We start from the raw sequence: 21,116 nt of genomic DNA, 5'->3' as shown, positions 1-21,116 counted from the left end.
ACCCCAGCTGGCTACAGAAGATTGCCCTACAAAGGACTGAAACCTCACAGCTGGTTCCTGCCTGGGACCGGCACATCTTGCGACCCACATCCATCCTACACATGAAAATAAATTCCTGGTGTTCTATATGCACAGTTAAAAAGGAAAAACTGTACCTCATCAAACCAAATACCAGATGTAGTAAACATCCTTCTAGAAAAGTTCTCATGGAGAGGGGAAAAAAAAAAAAAGAAAAAGAAAAAAAGCTTTTCACTTTTGTTGTGTGTGTTTTTACAGAGGCAAAATTCATAGTTGAAGTGTCTGGTGACTTTAGTGACGTGGGACAATTCCTAGCTACAGGGAAGCCACAAAAATGAAATGGTAAGCTAGCTTTTCTTCTATTGGATAGTGCCTGAAGCTTGGGGGCAGAGAGATTCTGGTTTCATTATCAAAGAAAAATAATTTCAAGAGCCAACTATATCTACAACTAACTTTGCCCGCATGAGAATCGAAGGGGTTATGGACATAGCAATTGTGACTGAATAGGCAAACGGTGGTGGCCAGTGACAGGACAAGGGGTATTGGGTACAAATTGAAACACAGTAAGTTCCATCTCCATGTGAGGAAGAACTTCTTTACCGTGAGGGTGACAGAGCCCTGGAACAGGCTGCCCAGAGAGGCTGTGGAGTCTCCTTCTCTGGAGATCTTCCAAACGCACCCGGATGCCACCCTGACACCCCTAGGTGTCCCTGCTAGATCCTTCCAACCTTAATCATTCTGTGAAGCCCCATCCCCTTAGGGCCATTGAGAAAGCTTAAGATACAAAAATTGCGATGCACACCAAAGAGCAGGAAGCAAAACAAGACAGGACTTCTCATCCACGCAGATTTCTATCCAAATTTTCTTCACAGATGAGGAAGTTGTGAAAGAGGGCATAAGTTATGACAGAGAAAAAGCCTTTGATCTCTGCTGTAACATTCCAACAAAGCATTCAGCATTTCTCCATTTCTCTCACTTCATTAGGGAGACTGCTTCCTGGACAGTTGCCTGTTTGCTGTTTGCATCTCTACCCAGAGGTATGTACAATACACATCTAGGAACTTGTAGAAATATTTACACACAAACGCACAAGTTGTAATTATGATGGTTATCCGGTAAGAATCACCCAAGTTGAGAAAAACGATGACATGCTTTGTGTCCATGTCCTTAGAGTACTCCCACCTCTCTGCTTTTCTCCATAATATTGAATAACCAAGTTCCAATTTGGTTCATAACCCTAATTCTCTTGCAGCTGATTTTGTACTTAAATACAATAGGTTTCTGGGCTCTCTACAGATAAGTGAAAGGACTAAGTCCATCCATGTGAGCTGTTGCACATGCTCTCTTCTGCCCTGAATCTTTGCACACATGTTACTAGCTCTAGTGGAGCTAGCTTTCTGGCCTTATATATATAGGATGTCATCACCTTTCATATAACAACGATATGTTAGTATGCACTACTGAGGGAACCTTCTACTAGCTACAGGAACAAATCCTTGTAACTTCTTCATTTTAAGCTTAACTTCAGCAGTACTAAGATTTCCGCCTGTGTTCAGGGCTCTTCTAAATGCTTTGCTTTCAGAAAGTGCTGCAGCAGCTCAGTAAGGTAGATTTCTTTTTCTTCTCTTTTTTTTGAACTAATCACAAGCATGATTGTAATTTTTAAGGAGAACCTCTTACATCTCATGCAGTAAAGCAAAAACTCTGTTTCAACTCAAGATGGACTCTTTCAGTGGAGCAGTACACTTGAAAGCATCCCAAGATCCTTATGTAGTTACACTTTGGCTCCATTCCCCAGCCCTCCTCTTTTAAAACACAAAACTGCAGGTTCAATGTTTCTGAGCAAGAAGGTAGAGTTGCAGACAGCCTGATCCTTTATAGACACTCCTGAATATGGGCAAGACATGTTTGGGAAATCAAGATGTTGCCTCATCAGTTTAACACATTTCAGTTCAAGCTCACAAATTCTCAAATAAATAAACAAATAAATAAACCCACCATTGCCCTGTTTTATCATTGCATCTTTTTTTCCCCCCTCCATTTAATCCATAATTCCTGAAACTTCCTCTGTCAGAACTGGGATAGTATAACCAGTGCCCAGTGAACACAAAAGACTTGAGAGTTCCCACTTCAAGACTTTTCTTCTAAGGGCATAAGCTTCAGATCTCCTACTGGCACCTCAGATTCCCCTAGAACAGGCAGTATATAATTAACACACACATCCACTTGCCCTACAAAAGATACCACCATCTTAGCATACAAGCCAGGCCTTACGAGCATCCCTGCACAGCAGTTCTTGAGTAATTCCCACGTAGTAACATAAGTAGATTCTTAACAAAACTGACCACAAGGGCACAAAAAAAGCCCAAAGGCTTTTTAATTTTGGCTCAGACTAAGGGAAGAGAGACCTAGGGGCTGGCATAGTGACCAAGGAGCTGAAAGTTACCCCAGATCTTAATCCTACAGCAATTGCAGTCTGTGATGTTTACATGCTTTACTAAGTAACTATCCTCTCTCTTGCTGCAAAGCCAGGCAACAGCACAGTTGGCTTTGGCTTCCTGTAAGTACTTTTTTTAAACCAGTTGAATGCCATGCATAGAAATTCAGTATAATATCAGCAGAGCTTTCAGCAAAGTCATTTTTTTTATCAGCAATAACGGATCATAGCTAACAACAGCATACTGAAGAAGTAGTGTTTATTTCCTATAAAGTTTTATAGGGATAGACTTGGATTTCTAGTTTTGTGCACCCAGGTTCACCTTTATACGCTGAAGCTTTCACCCACCATTTTTTTTTTTTCCCTAAGTCTACCTTAACATTTGAGTTTTAGGTTGGCAAGTAAGAGCTACCTGCGAATGTGTTTTGTTTTGTTTTTTTTCTCCAGGGTAGAGTTATGCACAAAACTACATCCAACACATAGAGCTTGCAAGGCAAAGCAGACAAGTGTTGCTCACCTCACTTCACACAGTCCAAGAATAGACAACACCATCCTTGGGGCTCCCTGCATGAGTGCCTCAGGCCAGAAAACTCCCCATTCCACTCCTGCAGGTGTGCCAAGGTCCTCAGGAAGAAATCTCACATCATATCACCTAGCCAGCCTGCCAGGGCCAGATTTCATAAGGTCCTCTATTCAAGGCAGGTGAGACGGATGCATCACAGTTCCAAATCAGTATCAAACTTCAAAGTGAAGAGAATAAAGAGGCAGGACAAACATTCTTTTGTTCCTATTTTGCTCTTTAAGCAAGAACTTTATTGCTAATTTTCTTAATAGAGCTACACATCTCTTTGAGCTCCGGATTATGCTTCCTTCACACATGCAACCAAGTACATTGAGAGCATTTTCAGTACTAACAGCCTCCTGTAGGTACAACCATCCTCACTAGGAAGTTCTTCTATAAGCTCAACTTTTCCTAGATTTTCAAAACAGAGCCAACTTCAGGACACTTGTCTCTGCCCCATCCCTAGTTAATAACAGCTAGCAAAAAACAGAGTACAGCCTTGCCATGGAGAGGCTCAGCTAAGCACAGACTCAAGCAGCTCCCCTGAACCCCACAGCTGAGGATGGCTCTTGAGCTGCCTTTTCTCAGCTGTGCTGGGTACAGCTAAAGGCACTCCCAGAGAAGGATAATTAGTAATCCCTAATTGCAGGGTTGTGACAGTTTTCTTAGTAGGCATAGGGCTCTGGTAGTTCAACGTTATAAATAGGAGATAGTTTTTTAGATACTGTTGTGTTTCTGGCTCTTCTTGAGAAAGGCAAAACCTCATCAGTGACTGATGCTATCTTTAAATTGCTGAGCTCTCAAGACAGTAAGGGTTGGGATAGAATCTCCTTTACAGACCTAAAACATGGGAATGACCATTCTGAGACCAAGTACATTTATTTTTATATTTAGTCTGGTTACTTACCTCTCACATGTTATATAACTTTGGCAATGAGAACAGACTGAGTTATTTCAGTCAGTTTTGGTTCTTCTCTCTGCTGAAATCTCAAGCTCATGTTATTTTTGTTCAGCTCTGCTGAGGAGGAAAGCTTCCCATCCAAATAAATTCATCTGTGTTTTAATTTATAAAAATATTTTATGAAACAAATCTGGTCGAATCACTAAGTTAAGTCCATACTGGGTGCTAAAAATACCTAGTTCTCTATGCTTTAAAAACTCTTGCTATTATTCTCTAAACCTGTATTAGCTACTTAGGCAGAGAGACCTCCTCCCATCCCTCAGTATTCCCCTGGAAAATGTTACAGCAAAATCTAACAAGAGTTGTCCTGCCTGCTAACAGCAGATCCCTCCATTTGTGGAAGTTATAGTTTGTTCTCAGCTGACTTGGTAAAATTTATGACAATAATTAGCCTCAATGTTATTCAATGAATAGTGTACACTTTGCAATGTTTGTTTTCTTGCCATGCCTGCCTGCCTGTTTACCAGTATGCTACGCTCACTAATACAGAGATTCTTGCATTTGCTGGGATCAGCTGGTACCATTACCATGAGCTGTCCAGGCCACACATACAAACCACATCCAGAGATCAAGAGTGGTTCTCTCCTTGAGGCCTGGGAAAGGTCATTTAGCCTTTCTGTGCTTCACTTCTCCATCTTTAAAATGAGAGTGACAGTGCTCCTTTTTGGGGTGTTGGAAGAATAGTTTTATCAGAGATCCAGACACTAAAGTTAGCAAGATCCTTCAGTTCATCCAAACAAACTTGCAAAAATTTCCCTGTTCTGTCAGATCATCTTCAAGATGTGGCAGAGGAAGGAGAAGGGGGATCTAGCACATATTATTTACACAGCTGGAGCCAGGACCTGATAGCAATGGCAGCAATGGGAGTTGAAGGGAATCAATCTTTTCCAGGATTCTTCTCTTGACAATGCACCAGGCTTTGCACATTTTCCCTTTCTTTAGCCAGACTTCCAACGAAAACAAAACTCATTTAATCCTGTTGTCTGCCAGCCCTCCCTTTCCTGCCTTTCTTCCTTTGCAAAGTGTCAATTTCAAATGAATCTGACACCTCATCTCAAAGACTGAGATTCCCAGAAACTGGAGAGGAATTCCTAGCTGGGGAAACTCCAGCACGGCAGATGCTGCAGGCTGCAAGCAGCGGCATGGGCCTTACTGCCCCGCAGGCCGGGCACTCGGCACCACGGGCCTCAGGCCACAGCACGTGGCGCTTCCTCCACGGCTGGGAGCAGGAGCCTGGGAAAAGGGGCAGTAGAGTGGGTAAATAAGCCAAGTTCTAGGAAACCTGGTGTGATTAGTGCTGCTGCCCTCTGAGCAAGCTGTCTGCTTTCTACTCCAGGTCAGCCAGACACAACCTGCCACGCATCTGTTGGAGAGACTGTCATTTTGCCTTGTAACATCACCTCTTCTGGAGAGCTGGATCTTTCCGATTCAAAGATCTACTGGCAGAAAGGGTCTGTTTTGGTGCATTTTTTTCACAATGGAGCAGATTCACTGGATTGCCAAGATACGAATTACCATGGCAGAACCAGTATTTTTTTGGATGAGATGAAGCATGGCAACTTCTCCCTCCAGCTCTCCAACGTCCGAAAAAACGATACAGCCGTGTATACCTGCATCTACAAGGAGGGTAGGACTCTCTCCAAGAAAACACAGAAATCTGAAATTGAACTCACTGTATCAGGTAAGACTTCTGTACTTTTTTACTTCAATGAGGTGACCGAGGAGGGCATTTCCTGATGACACAACCCAAATACAGCCACTGATTGGGATGAGTCCAAAATGTAAAGTGACTCTCTACTCAGTTTCCTTCTGTTCGTTACTTTGATTGGAAGAATAAGGTGGAGGAAGGGAAAGAACTAAGCATGTTTGCTAAGCTTCAGCACTGTATATCCCCAGAAACAGCAGGGCTGCTGAAGGCAACCCCCTGCACCTTCCCCCTCCCTCCACAGGACCCATAGCTGAGTCCTGAGGCTTCTGAGCTTTTCAGCTTTTAGTTATTCGTGTTTCTGTATTGCCCTGCATCTACCTCGTCCCCAGAGGAATGGGGGAGTTTCTTTCACTCTCTGGACTTGTGGCTTGTGCTCAAGATGAGCTTCCTCTGTGCCAAGTGGATCCCAAGTCCAAGCCGTGCACCCTTTGAGATCAAAGACAGACGGGTGCTAATCGCCCTTCCATTTGCAGCTGGGAGATGTACAGCTAGTGGCAAAGCTGGACTCCTGCAACAAGAAAATCATTTCTCTCCTCTCGTAAAGTGAGTGATACAGACAGACATGTTTAAATAATGCCAAATACGAAGCTCGCACGTTTGAGTTACCTACAAGCATATCCAGTGGAATGAGGGGTTGTTCACTTTGACCAACTGAGCAGTGGAAAAAGCCAATTAAGCAAAGGAGATACAGGTCAAAACAAAATATGAGTCTTTAAGATTTTGTTTTGCTTGAGCAAATTAGCTGGTAAGTTTCATTTTGGTCAACCACACACGTTATTCTGCTTAAAGAAAGTTTTGCTTTCAAGTAATTTAAACCCTTTTAAAGTCTTTTTAAAAAAAACACATAGTTCTTAAAAAACATTTTAAAACATAAGGTGAAATACTTTTTTTCAGAAAATTTAAAAAAGTGAAATGTTTTGCAGACATGCAAAATGCAGAAGAAAATGTGTTCATCATTTCATTTTTGGGAGAAGGAAAGCGTCTGATTTAATTTTGTGATCACATTCAAACTTTCAGTTTGCTTTTCCTCAGAGAAAAACCTAACTAACTGTTAGTTAGTTCACCACTAACACAGTCCTAGGACACAGTGAGAATTACTGAAACGCTGTGATCCCTAGTCCATTAAGCTACTTACCATCATTACAATACCACACAAGTGGATACTAAACAAGTAACGTGCAAGTCACTCAGTTCCTGGAGGTAAGAAGAGGCCTTTGTAAATAATGTTGGTACGAATGAACTACCTGATCTGAACTATCCTCTTGCAGGAAAATTGAAGTGGACCTCACCCAAAGGCTATTTGGAAGTATGGCGTACACGCTGAAGTCTAAATTTAGTCATAATAATACTCTTGGGCCATTGGTAAATACTTTTTGAGTGAATATAATGCATAAAGGCTGTCCAGCTCTGATATGATATCTTCGGAAATTCTCCCGTAAAATTCCTGCTTGTGACGCTAGTTATTTATAGTAGCTCTACAAAATCTTAAATTACTCTTATCAAAAACTGCTATTATATAAAAACCAATGGCTTAGCCTATTTGCTTAGTATAAATAAAGGATATAATAGTGCAGTTAATGCAGTAAGTTTGGCCACAAGAAGATACTAGAGCCAGATCAAGATGTGATGCAGCAATGAACTCAGGGAGAAACGAAGGCAGAGAAACACTACAGTGTTTCATCTCATTACCACAGAGAAGATTTCAGCTCTCTCTACTGCATGAATAATAAACAACTTTTTAAAAATTACAGGAAATATCCTCATTGGACCTAGGACAGTTCCTTTAACTGGCTTACAGCTCTTTACAGAATATGAGGTTAAATTTTGGATAGACTCTTAGGTCTCAATAGCACTGTTATAACATTATAAAAGCCAAAAATAAAGCAAAACAAAAACAGGAGCTATTGTATATATTGTATATATTATATATGTATATTCTATATTGTATATATGTTTAACTGAGTTGAAAATTCTCTGGCAACTTTTTCTCGACAGGAGAAACTTCTTATTGTGGAAAGATCTTATAAGATTAGGAGAAGGGGGAGTGTTTGAATTTTGCTATAAGAGAACAAACTGAATTACACACTTGCAAGCACCTGAAAGTTCCTGTGTTTGGGAGTATTGGTAATGGAGCAAATAAGAGAAGCCTCACCTTTGCAACAAAAATCTTTTTATATATATAAAAAAAACTTCCTACTGTCAACATTATTTTAAGCGAAACCTAGCCTCAGCTCTCAATTTGTATCTCCAGCAATTTCTTTAGAAAGAGGCAGGAAATGGATCTGTTTTGTATTAGCCTTTGGGCTGGGAGGCACTTGGAACCTTGGACATGAAAAGACCTGCTGGGAACAAAAAGACGCTGTGTGCACAAATGATCCCCACACTTGGCTTTCATTATAAACAGCTCAATAGAAAGGTCAGATTTTATATAAAACAGAAAAAGATTTTGTTCAGGTTCACTTCAGTTGCTGTTCATTTGTTTGCTAGGCTTTTTTTTTCCCATTAACTATATTAAGCAGATTATTTTTCCTGTTACTTTGATTTCTTGGGAGATTGCATTTGGGTCAATAGAAACTTCTTCTAAGGTTTTTTTTTTTTTCTGGATAAAAATGATAGTCTATTAGCCTGGAAGAGCTCTCAAGAGAAGAGATTTCTTATAATCTTGCAATCTTTGAAACAAAAATTCTTAAGTCACTCCAGAAATGAAGACGGTATTTATTGTTACTGAATATCTGTGCCTCTCCCATGAAGGAAAAAAAAAGAGAAGTGTTTCTCACAGACCCTTAAGACTAGCTTTTTCTGGATGGTACATGCACACACACAAAGCAGAATTTTGCAAAAGAGTCAAAATCCACATGATGCTATAAACATTTATTGCATTCATGTAAAATATACCAGTAAAATGCCATACAAATTTCAAACATGCTTCTTGTCAAGCCGTTGGTTACTTGAAGGCTTTTTCTGTTTTCAATCTTTCAGATCCTGGTCAGGTTTCCCCAAGAAGTCCTGGTGATGCACAGGGACTCCATACACTTACTTTCTCTTTTCATCTCCTGGTGACACTGGTGGTTTGGCATTTGTGACTGGGAAAGTTAAACTTTGGTTTGAGAAGTTCTCCTCACCAGAGGACCTTGTTGTACAGATCAGCTCTGCAGGAACAGGACTGCTCCAGAGCCGCATGACAGAGGCACCGAAACTCGGAAACACTCCTTGGACTAGGTTTATGTCCTGCATTTTGGTGCACAAAAGAAACCAAAGGCGGTGAAACTCAGAGGGAGCAAGCCTGCTTTCTCATTTGCTTCTTCAAGCTTGGTTTTAGTGCTGTCAGTGTGACTATTTTAGCATGTGGTGGTTTTGCTTTAATGACAACTTCAATTTAGATAAAGACTACAAAGCTACAGCACAGCACCACATTACAGGTGACCTGAGGGAGAGCTTTGGCTTACGACCCCACCTGCAGTCCTTCGGGAAAAATGAAAGGAGAAGGAGTAATTACCCTCCGTGTCAGATAAAAACTGGAAGCAGGAAGAGGCTCTCTTTGTGAAACGTAAGGATGGAAACCTTGTGAAATCTGAGCCTGTGGAACTTCAGCTTCTATTTTTACTCTTAAACATCATGGCTATCTGCAGTTTTATTTTTGTTCCCAAAAAAAGAAAGGGAAAACTATTTCTTCAGTAAAAAGGGTGAAACTGAGAGATGAGAATGCCTGAGGTTAGATGATTTTAGTACAGAGGAGGAAAGTGCTGTATTATTACAAAACTCTCTTCTAGAAAAGTCAAAGGCTTTAGAAGGCTGAATTTAGCATTTTCTCTTCTTGACATGAAAGGTGGAAAAATAAATGTCATCATCAAGCAAAAGTTGTATTCTTAGGCAAGACTGACATTGTGACACTGTTTCTTGTTTAAGGAGGATACCTTCAGATGAAAAAAAAACAGGAATTAAAAACTGTTCAAGGAATATCTGTTACATATGCAGTTAACATGTTCAACGCAAGCCGTCCGAGATGCCCAGGATGAGCTAAGATTGAGAGGACCCCATTTACCAACAACATGAAGAAAGCAGAGGGGTTTTGTGCCAGGCCAGAGCTGTTTCAACGGCGCTGCTGCAGAAGGGAGAAGCACCTGGAGATCTGCCCACCGGGGTGGGCTGGAGAGCGGCGGGCGCGATGCAGCCACCTTCCCCGCGTCCTCGAGCAGTGGCTTGTAAGGCCGCGCACAGAGTCATTTTGAAACAGTTCCACCCTCTTTCCAGAGGAAAGACAGGGTTGTTTTTGCAAAGAAAGGACTTGAATAAAGCTTAAGCTTCTTGTTAGCTTTGTGTTTCATGGGCAAATGGGCCTTTCTCCGTGGCGTGGCGGGGAGAACTGGGCAGGACGGCCCTGGCCCCGTTCGGGCCCCGCTCCGGCTGCCCTGGCTGCGCAGCACCCTCACTCAGCAGCGACTGTGTGAGCGCTGGCAGACACACACACCCTGGGACGGCCTCCTTTGTCCCCTCCTCCAACGCTGGTTGTCCCAGATTACATAGATTAAAAAAAAAAAAAAAAAAAAAAGCCATCACTGGCACGCCATCTACAAGTTCTTTGTTTGTATGCCAGTTATTCCTAGAGTTTGATAGGCTCCCTGTGCAATCAATAAATTCAGAAGTGGGATCTGTACGGGTCTGCCTGCCCCAGCCACGGAAGTCTGAGCCGCCCGCACTCATCTTGAGGACACCGTGAGTCCTCGTAGCTCCTCGTAACGCCTCGCAGGCCGCCTGCTTTCCTACAGGGCTTGAGGTGTGCAAAGTGAGCACCTCCTGTTTTGCATGAGCAAAAGTTTTCTGGGCAAGAAAATGCCTACCTGCCTAAAAACCTTCATGGGGGGTGGACGCAGAGCTGGACCTCGCCAGGCTGTGGCAGAGAGGAACAGTCCCGACAGGACATCCTGCTCCCACACACGGGCAGGCGGCGTGCACCGGTGCTCACGAGGAAGGTCCAGTTCCTACAGCCTCTCCCTCCGCTGGGAGCGATTCTTCCTGCCTTTGCAAGCTGACATGAATCACAGCGAGCACAGGAGCAGAGGGCGGGGGAAGACACGCCGGGTGACCTTGAGGCGCCTCTTACAACACTAGCTCTTTATGGCCAAGATCTGCTACAGCGTTTGGGTTGTTCAGTTGTCCCCGTTCCTTACAGCTTTAGGAGCTGCATTTAACGTCCTTCCCAGCGATAACACACTGCCAGAGCTCACCCTTCCTGCGCGGCTGCCGAGCAAGGCTTGGCTGACGGCCCTTTCTTGGCCTAGGTGATGACCCGCTAAGCAACGGTCTCAAAGTATCCTCCACGTGCAGAGCACGAGCAGCACGTGCGCCTGCAGTCTCCAGAGTTTCATCAGGAACTGGGGTTGGCTTTAAAAGCTAAGGAGCACCAAAACAATTCACACATTTAGGAAGGGGAAGGCGTTAATCTTAGGTGCAGAATTTCCACCATTCCTCAAGCTAAGGCTGACGTCAGGTCATTCACGTAGCAAGGCACTAGGCAGCGGAACCAAGGGCATGAAGAATATTGAGAACAGGCATGGAAGATGCTTATTTTTCAAACAAGCAGCAGGAAATTATGTCACTATGGGTGATGCAATCCTTGTTGCAACTTCTGTTTCAGCTTTAGAAATTGTCCAAGTTTAGTCCCTTTTCTTCCCCTTACTGTCTATTGCCTGAGAAATCCTGAGCACCACTGAAATCATCCTGGAAAAGATGGATGAACATTAGATCCTTTATGTTTCTAAGGGCCACGGCCGACTCATGTAACAAATAAGGTCTCCCTCAGCCCCTGCAAGCTGTGGCAAGGAAGAGGAGAAACAGCCCAAACCAGACTCAAGAGTCTTGGAATGCAGCTCTCGATTATTTGCAGGTGGAGGATTATTTAAACCACCACTCTCAAAGAATAAAAATTTTAAAATACATATGGAAACACAACCACATACACAGATAAACTGCTAGCTTGTAAGAACATAAACCCTAGAAGAAGTTCATTTTCATTCAGAGTTATTGGCTGGTCTGGTAAAAGTCTCTATCTACAAATCTCATACTAGGTGATCTCAACCATGATGGCACTACTGGTGGAAAAAAAGGAAAAAAAAGCATTGTATAATTTTATGGCTGTATATTACATTTTCCTTCATTTTCCTGTGATAATTATATCACAAGAAGCTTTCGTATATAATTTTGGATAACTGTATCATAGGAAGCTTCATGTTTTTATACTGTCCTTTCATGGAGATGAGGAGGAGGTCAGAATGCTGAAGAAATGAGCCTCTGCAAGAGGGCTGGACAAGCACATTCATTAGGACAACACTGAACTTCAGTTTATTTTTGCTAAACCAGTAGGAAGCAAGACCTCCTTGATTTTTCTCTGCGTGCCCCAAACGGCACCATAATGTCACACATAAAACAAGAGCTGGGACAGGGTGCCTGAAGAGGGCTTGAAAACCTCCAAATATTGCTCACAAAGTGCCCCCTGCTGGCACTTGGTTCATTCGAAAGATTGTCTTTTTGTGCAACAGAACTCGTGTTGAGGAACACATGAAAATCACAATCCTCATTTCTGCTTTTACAAGAGAAAAAGGATTCATGTCTTTTTTTTTTTTATGAAACAAGACACTGCAACATTCTGTGGGAAAAAAAACATTTTGTAAAACGCTTCTTGCCTGTCTCTTCAGTGAGGGCAAAATGGATTGGGCAGAAACACACTTGGTAAAAGTTATCTCTCCCCTGCCAAAATTAGCCTCCTGCCATCACTAGAAAACCAGCTGCAGAAGCTCGTTTGGGGACCACCCCATTTCAGTAGGATAAAGCCCTTTAATGCTTTCTGCAGGCCAGAAAACATAGGGTACATAAGGCAAATGCAACGTGCCTCCTCATGGAGGCTCAAAGAATATGCAAAGTCTTTCACTTCTTATTTCTGACGGCATTTAACAAAACACACTAATCATAAATTTCTGTCCACTTGGTTGAAACTAGCAAACCCCTTAGGAGCTCCAAACAGCCATCAAAAAAGAAGGGAAAAACCACGCTTGGCAGAAAAATGTTTCTATTAATCTCTATAGAAGCATGGAATTTCCCTACAAATTTACATCATCTGAAAGCCAAGAAGATGGTCTCAGACCTGTCACCAAAGATCCATTATCTTCTATTAATAGAAAACCTTAAAAAATCTTGTGTTTTGAAGATCTGTGTTCAGCACATCACTGTGGAATTATAACAGCTTGCACAAAATAAATAAAAATCATTTTTAAAAAGGTTAATTCTGGTGCATGTTTCTCTTTCCCTTAAAAAAATTAACTCTCAATGGCAATAAAAAGGTAGAAAAATGCTCTAAAAGGTGATTATTGCTGAAACTAGTATTTTGTGTCTGGCTCTCCTGCTACTCAGCAGTGTCCTGTCCCCACCAGACGCAGCTCCCAGCACGGACGCTGTTTGGGTAGCTCATTTTTTTTACAAACCACCTTGAAAAATGTCAGGCACTGAGCAGGTAGCTGGTTCCTTGGGCACTTCAGTTGAAACTCACAGTACTAACCTTGAAATGGTCATCAATACTGAGACTACCATGCAAGAGGAAAGTATCTCATCTTATTTAGCTGTAATTTAGCTATCCTGCCAAACCAGGTGAGCTTTTCAACTTGTTTACTTGATCGTAGGCATAAGACAGTGGGATATTCCAACCTGGAATCCCTGTCCACTGAGACAGGGATTATCATGCCCAACATTGCATCAGCTTGGAAAGGGGCTCATTGGGCTGTTAGTAGTTTCCTTATTTGGCTATCCAGATTCAAAAAAGAATCTCAGAGCACTGTAAAAAGAGGCAACATCTGGAGAACCTTCCTGCCAAGTTGCAAAAATTGGTCATGGCATGACAGTAGCAAAAAGATCTTCTCTTTTTCTCAGGACACCTTAATCTAAGCAAGAAAAGAGTAAAACTTTAACACTGCCTACAGCCTTGCCGGGGTGAAGGGAGCCAGTGAGAAGATGTGAACTCTCAGTCCCTGAGGGGAAGGGACAGAAAGGGACATGTGAGTTCAGCTCCGCTTAGAGCACTCTTGAGGCAGATAACGTTACTGGTAACATAGCTGCTCTTCTCCAGGGATTTCAATTCCATCTCTGTTTGTGGAAATTCCTGATGCTACCACGTTTCTTTTAGAAGGCCTGCAGATGTAAGGAAGACAGAAGCATTTAAAAATGTCATTATATTCTATGCACATGATACTGAAGTTCTTCTGCTTGATTCAAACAAGATCTGAATATTTGCTATGATATTGAGATCTCTCCCATGCCTATATTAGCCATGTAAAACTCATACCACAACTATCCCTTTTAGTACAAATCTCATCAAAGAAAGTCCTTATCTGCACTTACTTACATAGAGTGCTTTACTTCTATTTGTTCCTTGCTATTTATTACCCAAACACAAACTCACTGTTTTAGAGTATGTCCAGCGTCCACTTTAAGCTCCATGTCTGCCACCACGATTATTTGTTTTACGTGCAGGATTTTATAATCACACTCGAGTTTGTGATCTGCGCAGGCCAGGATGCTTGCTAGCCAGGATCTCTATGCAGTTCTCAAATAAAAGTGTCCACTCTTGACTCCCAACAGATAAACATATATATATATAGTTTTAGTGACAAAAACAAATGATTTGTTAAGAGGCTCCAGAAACAAAAACACTTCCATGAACATGCATTAAACTGTTTCCAACCCCCCTAGTGAGCCTCCAGCTGTAACCAGCATTGACAGTATTTCAGGCCAATCCGAGGCTGATACATTTAATTTTTGAAACATGAGAATGTCCTTAAGAATATGGGCTCCCTTTAGCATCTGTAAAGTAGCATGAACTTCAATATAGTATTTTGTATAATGAGTAGAGAGTAGTTCAGTAGCCACCTCAGAAGTAGGTGAGCTTTATTACCAGTGGAAGCAGGAGTGATGAAAAAATAACTATATTATTTTTAATACATCTGTATTTCATGCAGTAACCAAGTTCCAAGAGAGCATAGGCTGGCAAGAAGAAACCCAAATTCTCCCAGTTCATACCACAACCTTCCAATGAACACATGAGCAACAGATTTGACACCTCAAAACCTGTTTTTCTGCATATGGTTTAAACTGTGGTGGTTTAGGCAACTCAGGGCAAGATATTTGGCTTACTAGCCCATCTTTCAAAAAGATGCACAAGGAGAACCAATTTAATTATTTTTAATTTGAGAAATACTGCTGCCTGCTGAATAGAAAGGTAACAGCTTGGAGAAGGAAGAAAGATGAGATGGATTTGATGAAGGAAAAATTCTTTGAAGGGGATGAGAACTGAAAAGCATCAGAAAAAGAAAGATGAAGTGAAAAGAGAGAGTCCTGAAAACGTTAGAATGTATCAACCAGCATGAATTATCAGGGGCATCTATCAAACACAAATGAAGCAACAAGGATGGGATAAAGGCAAGAATTAATTTATTTATACATCATTTTTCCAGACATTCAGTATTTCTTTGGAGAAAGCTTTATTACCCTAAAGTGAGAAAGTGAGGATAAGTTGAGATTTGTTTCTTGTCCACTGCCAAACATGCAACTACCTTAACTGGGACATGATCCTAAGAAATATGTGCGTCACATCAGCGGATTATCTTTTTCTTTCAAGACCTTTTCTTAGCTGTAATGGGCCAATGGATTTTTCAAAGTGCTGCTCTTGTGACAGATAAGGTGTATCCTGCTCATGTTATTCAGAATGGCACCACTCTGCAAAGGGGTTCTTTAAAATGGAAAAACAGAACACGGATGTTTTAAGTAAAGCTGAGGCAACGTTAGGATGTGGAAGAGGTCTGTTCCCTTGGCTACACCACAGTTAACTGTGACTTTTAGTTCACAGACCGGGGCCCAAATACCTAAATCATGAAGCACACACCATTGCCTTTCCATCCTTAGCCCAACACATGCACCGCCACTGCGTGTGCTCTGTCCCTACAATGCGTCTGCCCTCAGCTCTGGAAAGGCCTCTGGTCCTTCTCTGCCCTCACGGAAATGATTTGGCACTGGTGCCGTGTGAGGACAGCTTCTGGACACGTCCACAGAGCTCTCTCCATCTGAAAAGGTCAAGGAAATGCTCTGCATCGCTCACCATCAGTGCGCTGTTCTGCAGGTCCTCTCTTGGAAAAGTCTTGGAAATCCCCACAGCTGGGGATCAACCAGCTTTGCATCAGCGCTTATTAGAGTGTGAACAGGAAAAGCAGGTGAAAATGTCTCCATTGGTCCATTCTTTTTCTTTGATACTATACCCTAAATTTAAACATGTCTATCGCTTTTCTTTTAAGAACAGCCGCTTTACTTGCCAGTTAACTTCAGCACATTCTTCACCATGGCCCCAATGCCATCAAAGATATTATGCAATTCCGTTTCACACATGAATGCTGGGGTAGTTACCACCTTGTTCTTTGCATCCACGTGAGCTTCGTAAGAGAGAGTTAAGGAAAACACCGTCTATGCATCACGTGCAGACGATATGTGCAACATAAACTGCCCCTGACAAAAACCTTACAGTTCTATTATCCCTTAAATAAGCACCTCCAAATATATTACTGTCCAACTACAAAGACAGCTGCAACTAACAACCTGAAATACTAAAATTTATTTTGCCAGAAATAAAAAGACTGCAGGAGCAATCTGTGGGAATAGCATCATTTAGAAACACAAGAAAACTTGGGGAATTTTCTGCTAGTAAGCAAATACTCTGCATACTGGTTTTCTGATCACAGGTATCAGTTTTAGGTGCAAATTCACCCAGCATTTCCCGGTGTCCAAGGCAGCCCTACCGAAACCACCAAGCACTGCTCCTAACTACGCAGCCGCGTCAGGGAAGCAGCGTGGCCTCACCATGCAGCCTGCAGCATGCTCCATACACTGCACATTCCCACTAGACACTAAGGGAAAAGCACAGGTCCTGTATGTATTTACTACTGCAGTGCTACTGTGGACACAGTACTAAATCGTGGAAGTTTATAGGAAAGGATATGGTTACTTCTTTGACGCAGTGCTTTCCTCCCATTTCTTTAATGGCTCCTGCAGTTCCAGCATAAGGCCACTTGCCACCTTCCTCTTCTTCATGCCCCACAGTTACTTCAGCACCAGTGAGAACCTTTGCTGCCAGCACTGGTGAAATGCAGCAAAGACTGCAAAAAAGAAGGAATTATACAGAGATCCATGACGGCACTCTTTCAACACTTAGTCAGAACTGAAAGAATTCAGTTCTTACAAATTCGCTCTTACAAATTTGAAAGACACCAAAAGGCAATTCCTGCTCAACATGTTCTTGGCTTCTTCTTTCACAAACACCAACACACACACACAGAATATATCTTCTCTTGTTCCAACACTAGCAGAGGTACCTTTCCACATAACATACTTTGTCCCCAGATTCCACTATCAATTAAAACCCCCTCTATAACTAACATACATACCCAATAGGTTTGCCTGCTTTGTGGAAGTCTTTCAGGACACGTTCAACTTCTCTATTCACCTTGCAGTCCTTCCCATCGACAGCAAAGGTGGATCTGCCACAACAAGAAGCTTTATATGTATCTCAGTATAAATGTGCAGACGGACATGAGATTAGCTCTCAAAGGTCAGCACAAACACAGCAGCTTCAACGAGGTGACTGAAAAATGCTGCAGGAGACCAACACTACCTATGCCAAAGTGACTTTTTGCTAAGGCTCTGGTCTGTCAGAAAGCTCCTTACTTAAGATAAACACGTAAAATAAGCATTATCAAATCAGCTTGGTAAGGCTACTGAAAAGCACAACGGCAATGTTATCTGGGAACAAAAACATACAAAGAGAAAAAGCTTTTCAAAGTCAACAAAATGACAATCAGTAATAAGGTAATCTGAAGGTTAACACGAGATTCCCACTTGACTAACATAGGATTTTTTATTTTGTTTTTTTGAGCCAGTCATTGTTCTACTGTTACTAAAGCAAGGCAGGCCTTTTGGTAGCCAGACACTTTGGACATGAAGAAACAGAAGGAAAATATAGGAACATCCAAAATTTAGGAAGTTTTACCTCTGCATTCCTCAGGACCCCCAAAAACACCACAGTAGTATAGGGGAGAGATGACTTTTTATGGATTTTCTAAACTCTAGAACTCTAACATTATTGGGGAAAATTTCAATGCCAATAGGAAATAGAACAGGAAACCACAATGAACAGCACTTAATTCCAACACTTTGAAGGGAGATTTCCTTAGTACATTAGATAGGGTTAAATATGCTAGAGAAAACCATTTACTGCTCGCTGTTTTTATTGCGCAAGTTTTAAGGAGGGAGTGTATTATTTACTTGCACTCACAAGTTTTTAGCAGCTCCAAATCCACCAGGAAATATCACAGCATCATGGTCTGTTGTGGTAAGTTTAGCCAGGCTTGTGATCTTGCCACGAGCAATCCGTGCAGATTCCACTAAAACATTCCTTGAAGAAACAGAAATTTAAAAATGAGACCAATGAAGCATTTGTGCACAACAGAGCATAAAAAAGAGAGCACATAACAATCTCCAGATAATGCCTTTAGGCTTTTCTTTCCAACAGAACGCCAGCTGGCATAAAGCTGTTAAAACCAGCCAGCAAGTGCTGCAAGTTCAGGTAGAGGGTGCTACGTCTGAAGAACGCCCAGCTTGTAGGAAAGGGAGAGCCAGGAGTGACAGAAGAGGCTGAGCCCAGCTCTTACCTTGACTCGGCTTCAGCTGGCTGCCCTTTGCTGTGATCAACGACGTGCATCTGCGGCACATCTGGAGCGTACATGTGAACCTCGGCTCCCCCACGGCTAAGGTGCACCAGCACGCTACAAAACCGGGGAGGAAACGTGCTGAGAACAGTGGAGAAGAGGCTTTGCAAAGTCACCACCAGATCTTGAAAGAGATCTTGAAAGAGGGGAAAAAAACGCTCCAGCTGCTACCACAGCGTACTGGGGACCTAGCAGTAAAATCACTCCTTTATAAAACAACAGAGTTCAGAGAGAAAAAAAAAAAAAGTAAATCTGAAGGTAGGAACAGACAAGCTAGTGACAGACAAGCTAGTAACAACTTTTTTCACTGCTCTCACAAAGGGAACAATGAATACATTTCTTTTTAAGTGCAAGATCTCGAGCTTAGAGAAGAGTCACACAATCAGCACACCTAGGTGAATATTTAACCTGGATCTAGGTCAAACATCTTTTAGACATGCATAATAAGAATTGAACTGAACTAATAACTCAGCTTGAATATTAACAAATCTTTCATTCAATATAGGCCCAAGAATGACAGTTTAAGGGGATTATAACTCTCCTTATCTTGCCTGAGCTTGTTTCTAGAAAACTGAACTGCTGTTCGTGTGGAAGTCTCTCAAACTTACTGTTCTGGCCTTACACAGGAAGAGCGTGTGATCTTGGACAGCCACAGGCAGCCTGGTTTCTCGTGGTGCTACGAGAAAGCTCTGAAGCTTCATGGGCCGATGAAGAAAAACTATCACAAATCCTCCAGGGCAATTTTGACAGCTCATAGGAAGAGGAATTGAATTCACAGCATTCTAATAATAAAGCAGGTATTTTTGGAGGCGACAGTTACATAAAGCAACTTACGCTGAGGCCTCATGAATTTCTGTGCCATCGTAGACACCACAACCGGACAGGACCTGCAGTAAGAAATCAAAATGATTTCAGTTGATACAAAAATTCCTACACAATCTTTCACCAACCTTGTGAGATTAACCAAAAAAAAAAAAAAAAAAAAAAACTACAGCCTTAGAAACAAGGTTTAACAAGGTCTTTATCGTGTCAGTAAATATCAAGCCATTAGCCCTGATGTTTGACATACTGGACAACAAGTAAATTCTATTTATAGTTACCTGCCACACACAGGTCTCATATTTGTTCTTCAGATTTGCTAAGTTGACAAGATAGCCTTAGGTGTGCTTTTATTATGCATGCAATGGGTCATTCTGGGTGGGACGCAGCTATAAGAATTCCTTATCCTTGTGCAAATACATTCTCATCTGCACATACAGCAAACAAGAGTGGGATAAAAATGTGCTTTGCGGTTCTATTTATGATATTTATGAAGCATGATAATGCTATTTTAGCTACTGCTGACTTTCTGTCTGAGGATCCATATCACAGATCAATAACTAAATTAATGTTCATAATCCGACCATGCTACATTGGCCATATTTTCCCTTATTACCACAATAATAATGCTTTCAAATTTTCAACGTCAGTTTGCTTATACACACAGGAGAATAAAACACCCAACACAATCAGCTATCCATTTTGAGTCTGGAGGGAGTCTTTCATAAAACAGTAGAAAAGATATAAAACATTAAAAAAAAAACAGGCAAAAGTGTTTGCGAGAGCAAAACCAACTCCCCCCAAAAAATCTTGTGGTGCGGTTAGAAACTCCCATTGAAGAGTCCCTCCATTTTAACTCTATTCTCTCTCCACCTGGTTTTGTCTGTTTTTAGAAGCTTAACAAGCTTTAAATAGCAGGCACATAAACAGGCACAACCGAAACTGTCTTTTGGAAAGGTGGAACTGGAAGGGGCTTTTAGACCACAACACCCCGTCCTCCGCTACCACAGGCCCAACACCCCACAGTCACCTGATCAAATTAAGCCAGACGCACTTCCATACGCGCTCCTGCCCTTGCTTGGAATAGTGTGTTTCAATACAAGTTCTGCAGGAACTATTTCCCCGCACCTGCTGCCACGAATAAAAAACACTTCTAACTCAGCAGGCTCAACCCAGAGAGAGAAAAAAATACTTAACCAGGAGTTTGTTTTATTTTATTTCATTTTATTTTTATTTTATTCCCATGTAATTTGGACCGAATCGACCGCGAGGAGGCACCTCCCGGCTCAGCGCAGCCACCTCTGGCCCATTTCCCACTTCTGCCCTTTCTACCCCAAAGTTACCCGCCCCCACGAGGCTCCTGACCTTCCCTCACGCCGGGCAGCAGCGCGGAGACCATAAAACAAACAATAACAACAAAAAGCCCCAAGATACAAATAATAAAAACGGAATAAATAAAATATAAATGAAGTTAGATCGCTATTTGGGAGACGCGGCGCGGCCCGCCCCGGGCGCCGCGGCCGGCTCATGGCGGCCGTTACTCACCACGGCGACGCGGGCAGGGCCGCGGTGCGCGGGCGAGCCGTGCAGCGCGGCCAGGCCGCCCGCGGGCGCTCCGCGGCGCAGCGCGGCGCGCAGGGCCGGCGCGCAGGCCGCCAGCATGTCCCCCTCGGCACGGCACGGCACGGCACGGCGCGGCACGGCACGGCACAGCGCGGCGGGAAGCGGCGGCGCCCCCAGAGGCCGGGAGGGGCTACGCGACGCTGTTTCGGCCCCGGCAGTGCTCAAGGAGCGCGCGATGAGGCGCGGAGGGACAC

At 42.6% G+C, this 21,116-nt stretch overlaps 2 protein-coding genes across 2 annotated transcripts; one reads left to right on the top strand and one right to left on the bottom strand.

Annotated features, from left to right (window-relative positions):
- Positions 1 to 5,120: 5,120 nt before the first annotated feature.
- On the top strand, positions 5,121 to 8,875 carry LOC148593540 (myelin-oligodendrocyte glycoprotein-like). Its single transcript, XM_088530628.1, has 3 exons — positions 5,121 to 5,235; positions 5,291 to 5,659; positions 8,666 to 8,875. The coding sequence occupies exons 1-3, from the start codon at positions 5,121 to 5,123 to the stop codon at positions 8,767 to 8,769; spliced, it is 588 nt and encodes a 195-aa protein (XP_088386754.1). The 3' UTR covers positions 8,770 to 8,875.
- A 6,980-nt stretch (positions 8,876 to 15,855) lies between these two features.
- On the bottom strand, positions 15,856 to 20,967 carry GATD3 (glutamine amidotransferase class 1 domain containing 3). The gene is made up of 7 exons (XM_088530651.1): positions 20,845 to 20,967; positions 19,315 to 19,367; positions 18,424 to 18,537; positions 18,048 to 18,167; positions 17,161 to 17,253; positions 16,716 to 16,872; positions 15,856 to 16,156 (listed from the first exon to the last, which is right to left on the bottom strand). Exons 1-7 carry the CDS (start codon positions 20,959 to 20,961, stop codon positions 16,028 to 16,030), a joined length of 783 nt encoding a protein of 260 aa, XP_088386777.1. The 5' UTR covers positions 20,962 to 20,967; the 3' UTR covers positions 15,856 to 16,027.
- Between the last annotated feature and the right edge of the window lie 149 nt (positions 20,968 to 21,116).

This window comes from Tinamus guttatus, unplaced genomic scaffold (assembly GCF_059628265.1).
Source record: "Tinamus guttatus ecotype Peru unplaced genomic scaffold, ASM5962826v1 Tinamus_guttatus_pri_ptg000384l, whole genome shotgun sequence".
Taxonomy (NCBI): domain Eukaryota; kingdom Metazoa; phylum Chordata; class Aves; order Tinamiformes; family Tinamidae; genus Tinamus; species Tinamus guttatus.
This window is presented reverse-complemented; position numbering and strand designations above follow the sequence as displayed.

Coding starts and splice junctions, on each gene's coding strand:
- LOC148593540 (XM_088530628.1), top strand. CDS start 5,121: ATGGGCCTTACTGCCCCGCAGGCCGGGCACTCGGCACCACGGGCCTCA. Junction 5,236..5,290: donor GAAAAGGGGCAGTAGAGTGG/GTAAATAAGCCA, acceptor CTGCCCTCTGAG/CAAGCTGTCTGCTTTCTACT. Junction 5,660..8,665: donor AATTGAACTCACTGTATCAG/GTAAGACTTCTG, acceptor TCAATCTTTCAG/ATCCTGGTCAGGTTTCCCCA.
- GATD3 (XM_088530651.1), bottom strand. CDS start 20,961: ATGCTGGCGGCCTGCGCGCCGGCCCTGCGCGCCGCGCTGCGCCGCGGA. Junction 18,538..19,314: donor GAAATTCATGAGGCCTCAGC/GTAAGTTGCTTT, acceptor CCGGTTTTGTAG/CGTGCTGGTGCACCTTAGCC. Junction 16,157..16,715: donor ACTGCGTCAAAGAAGTAACC/ATATCCTTTCCT, acceptor ACTCTCTCTTAC/GAAGCTCACGTGGATGCAAA.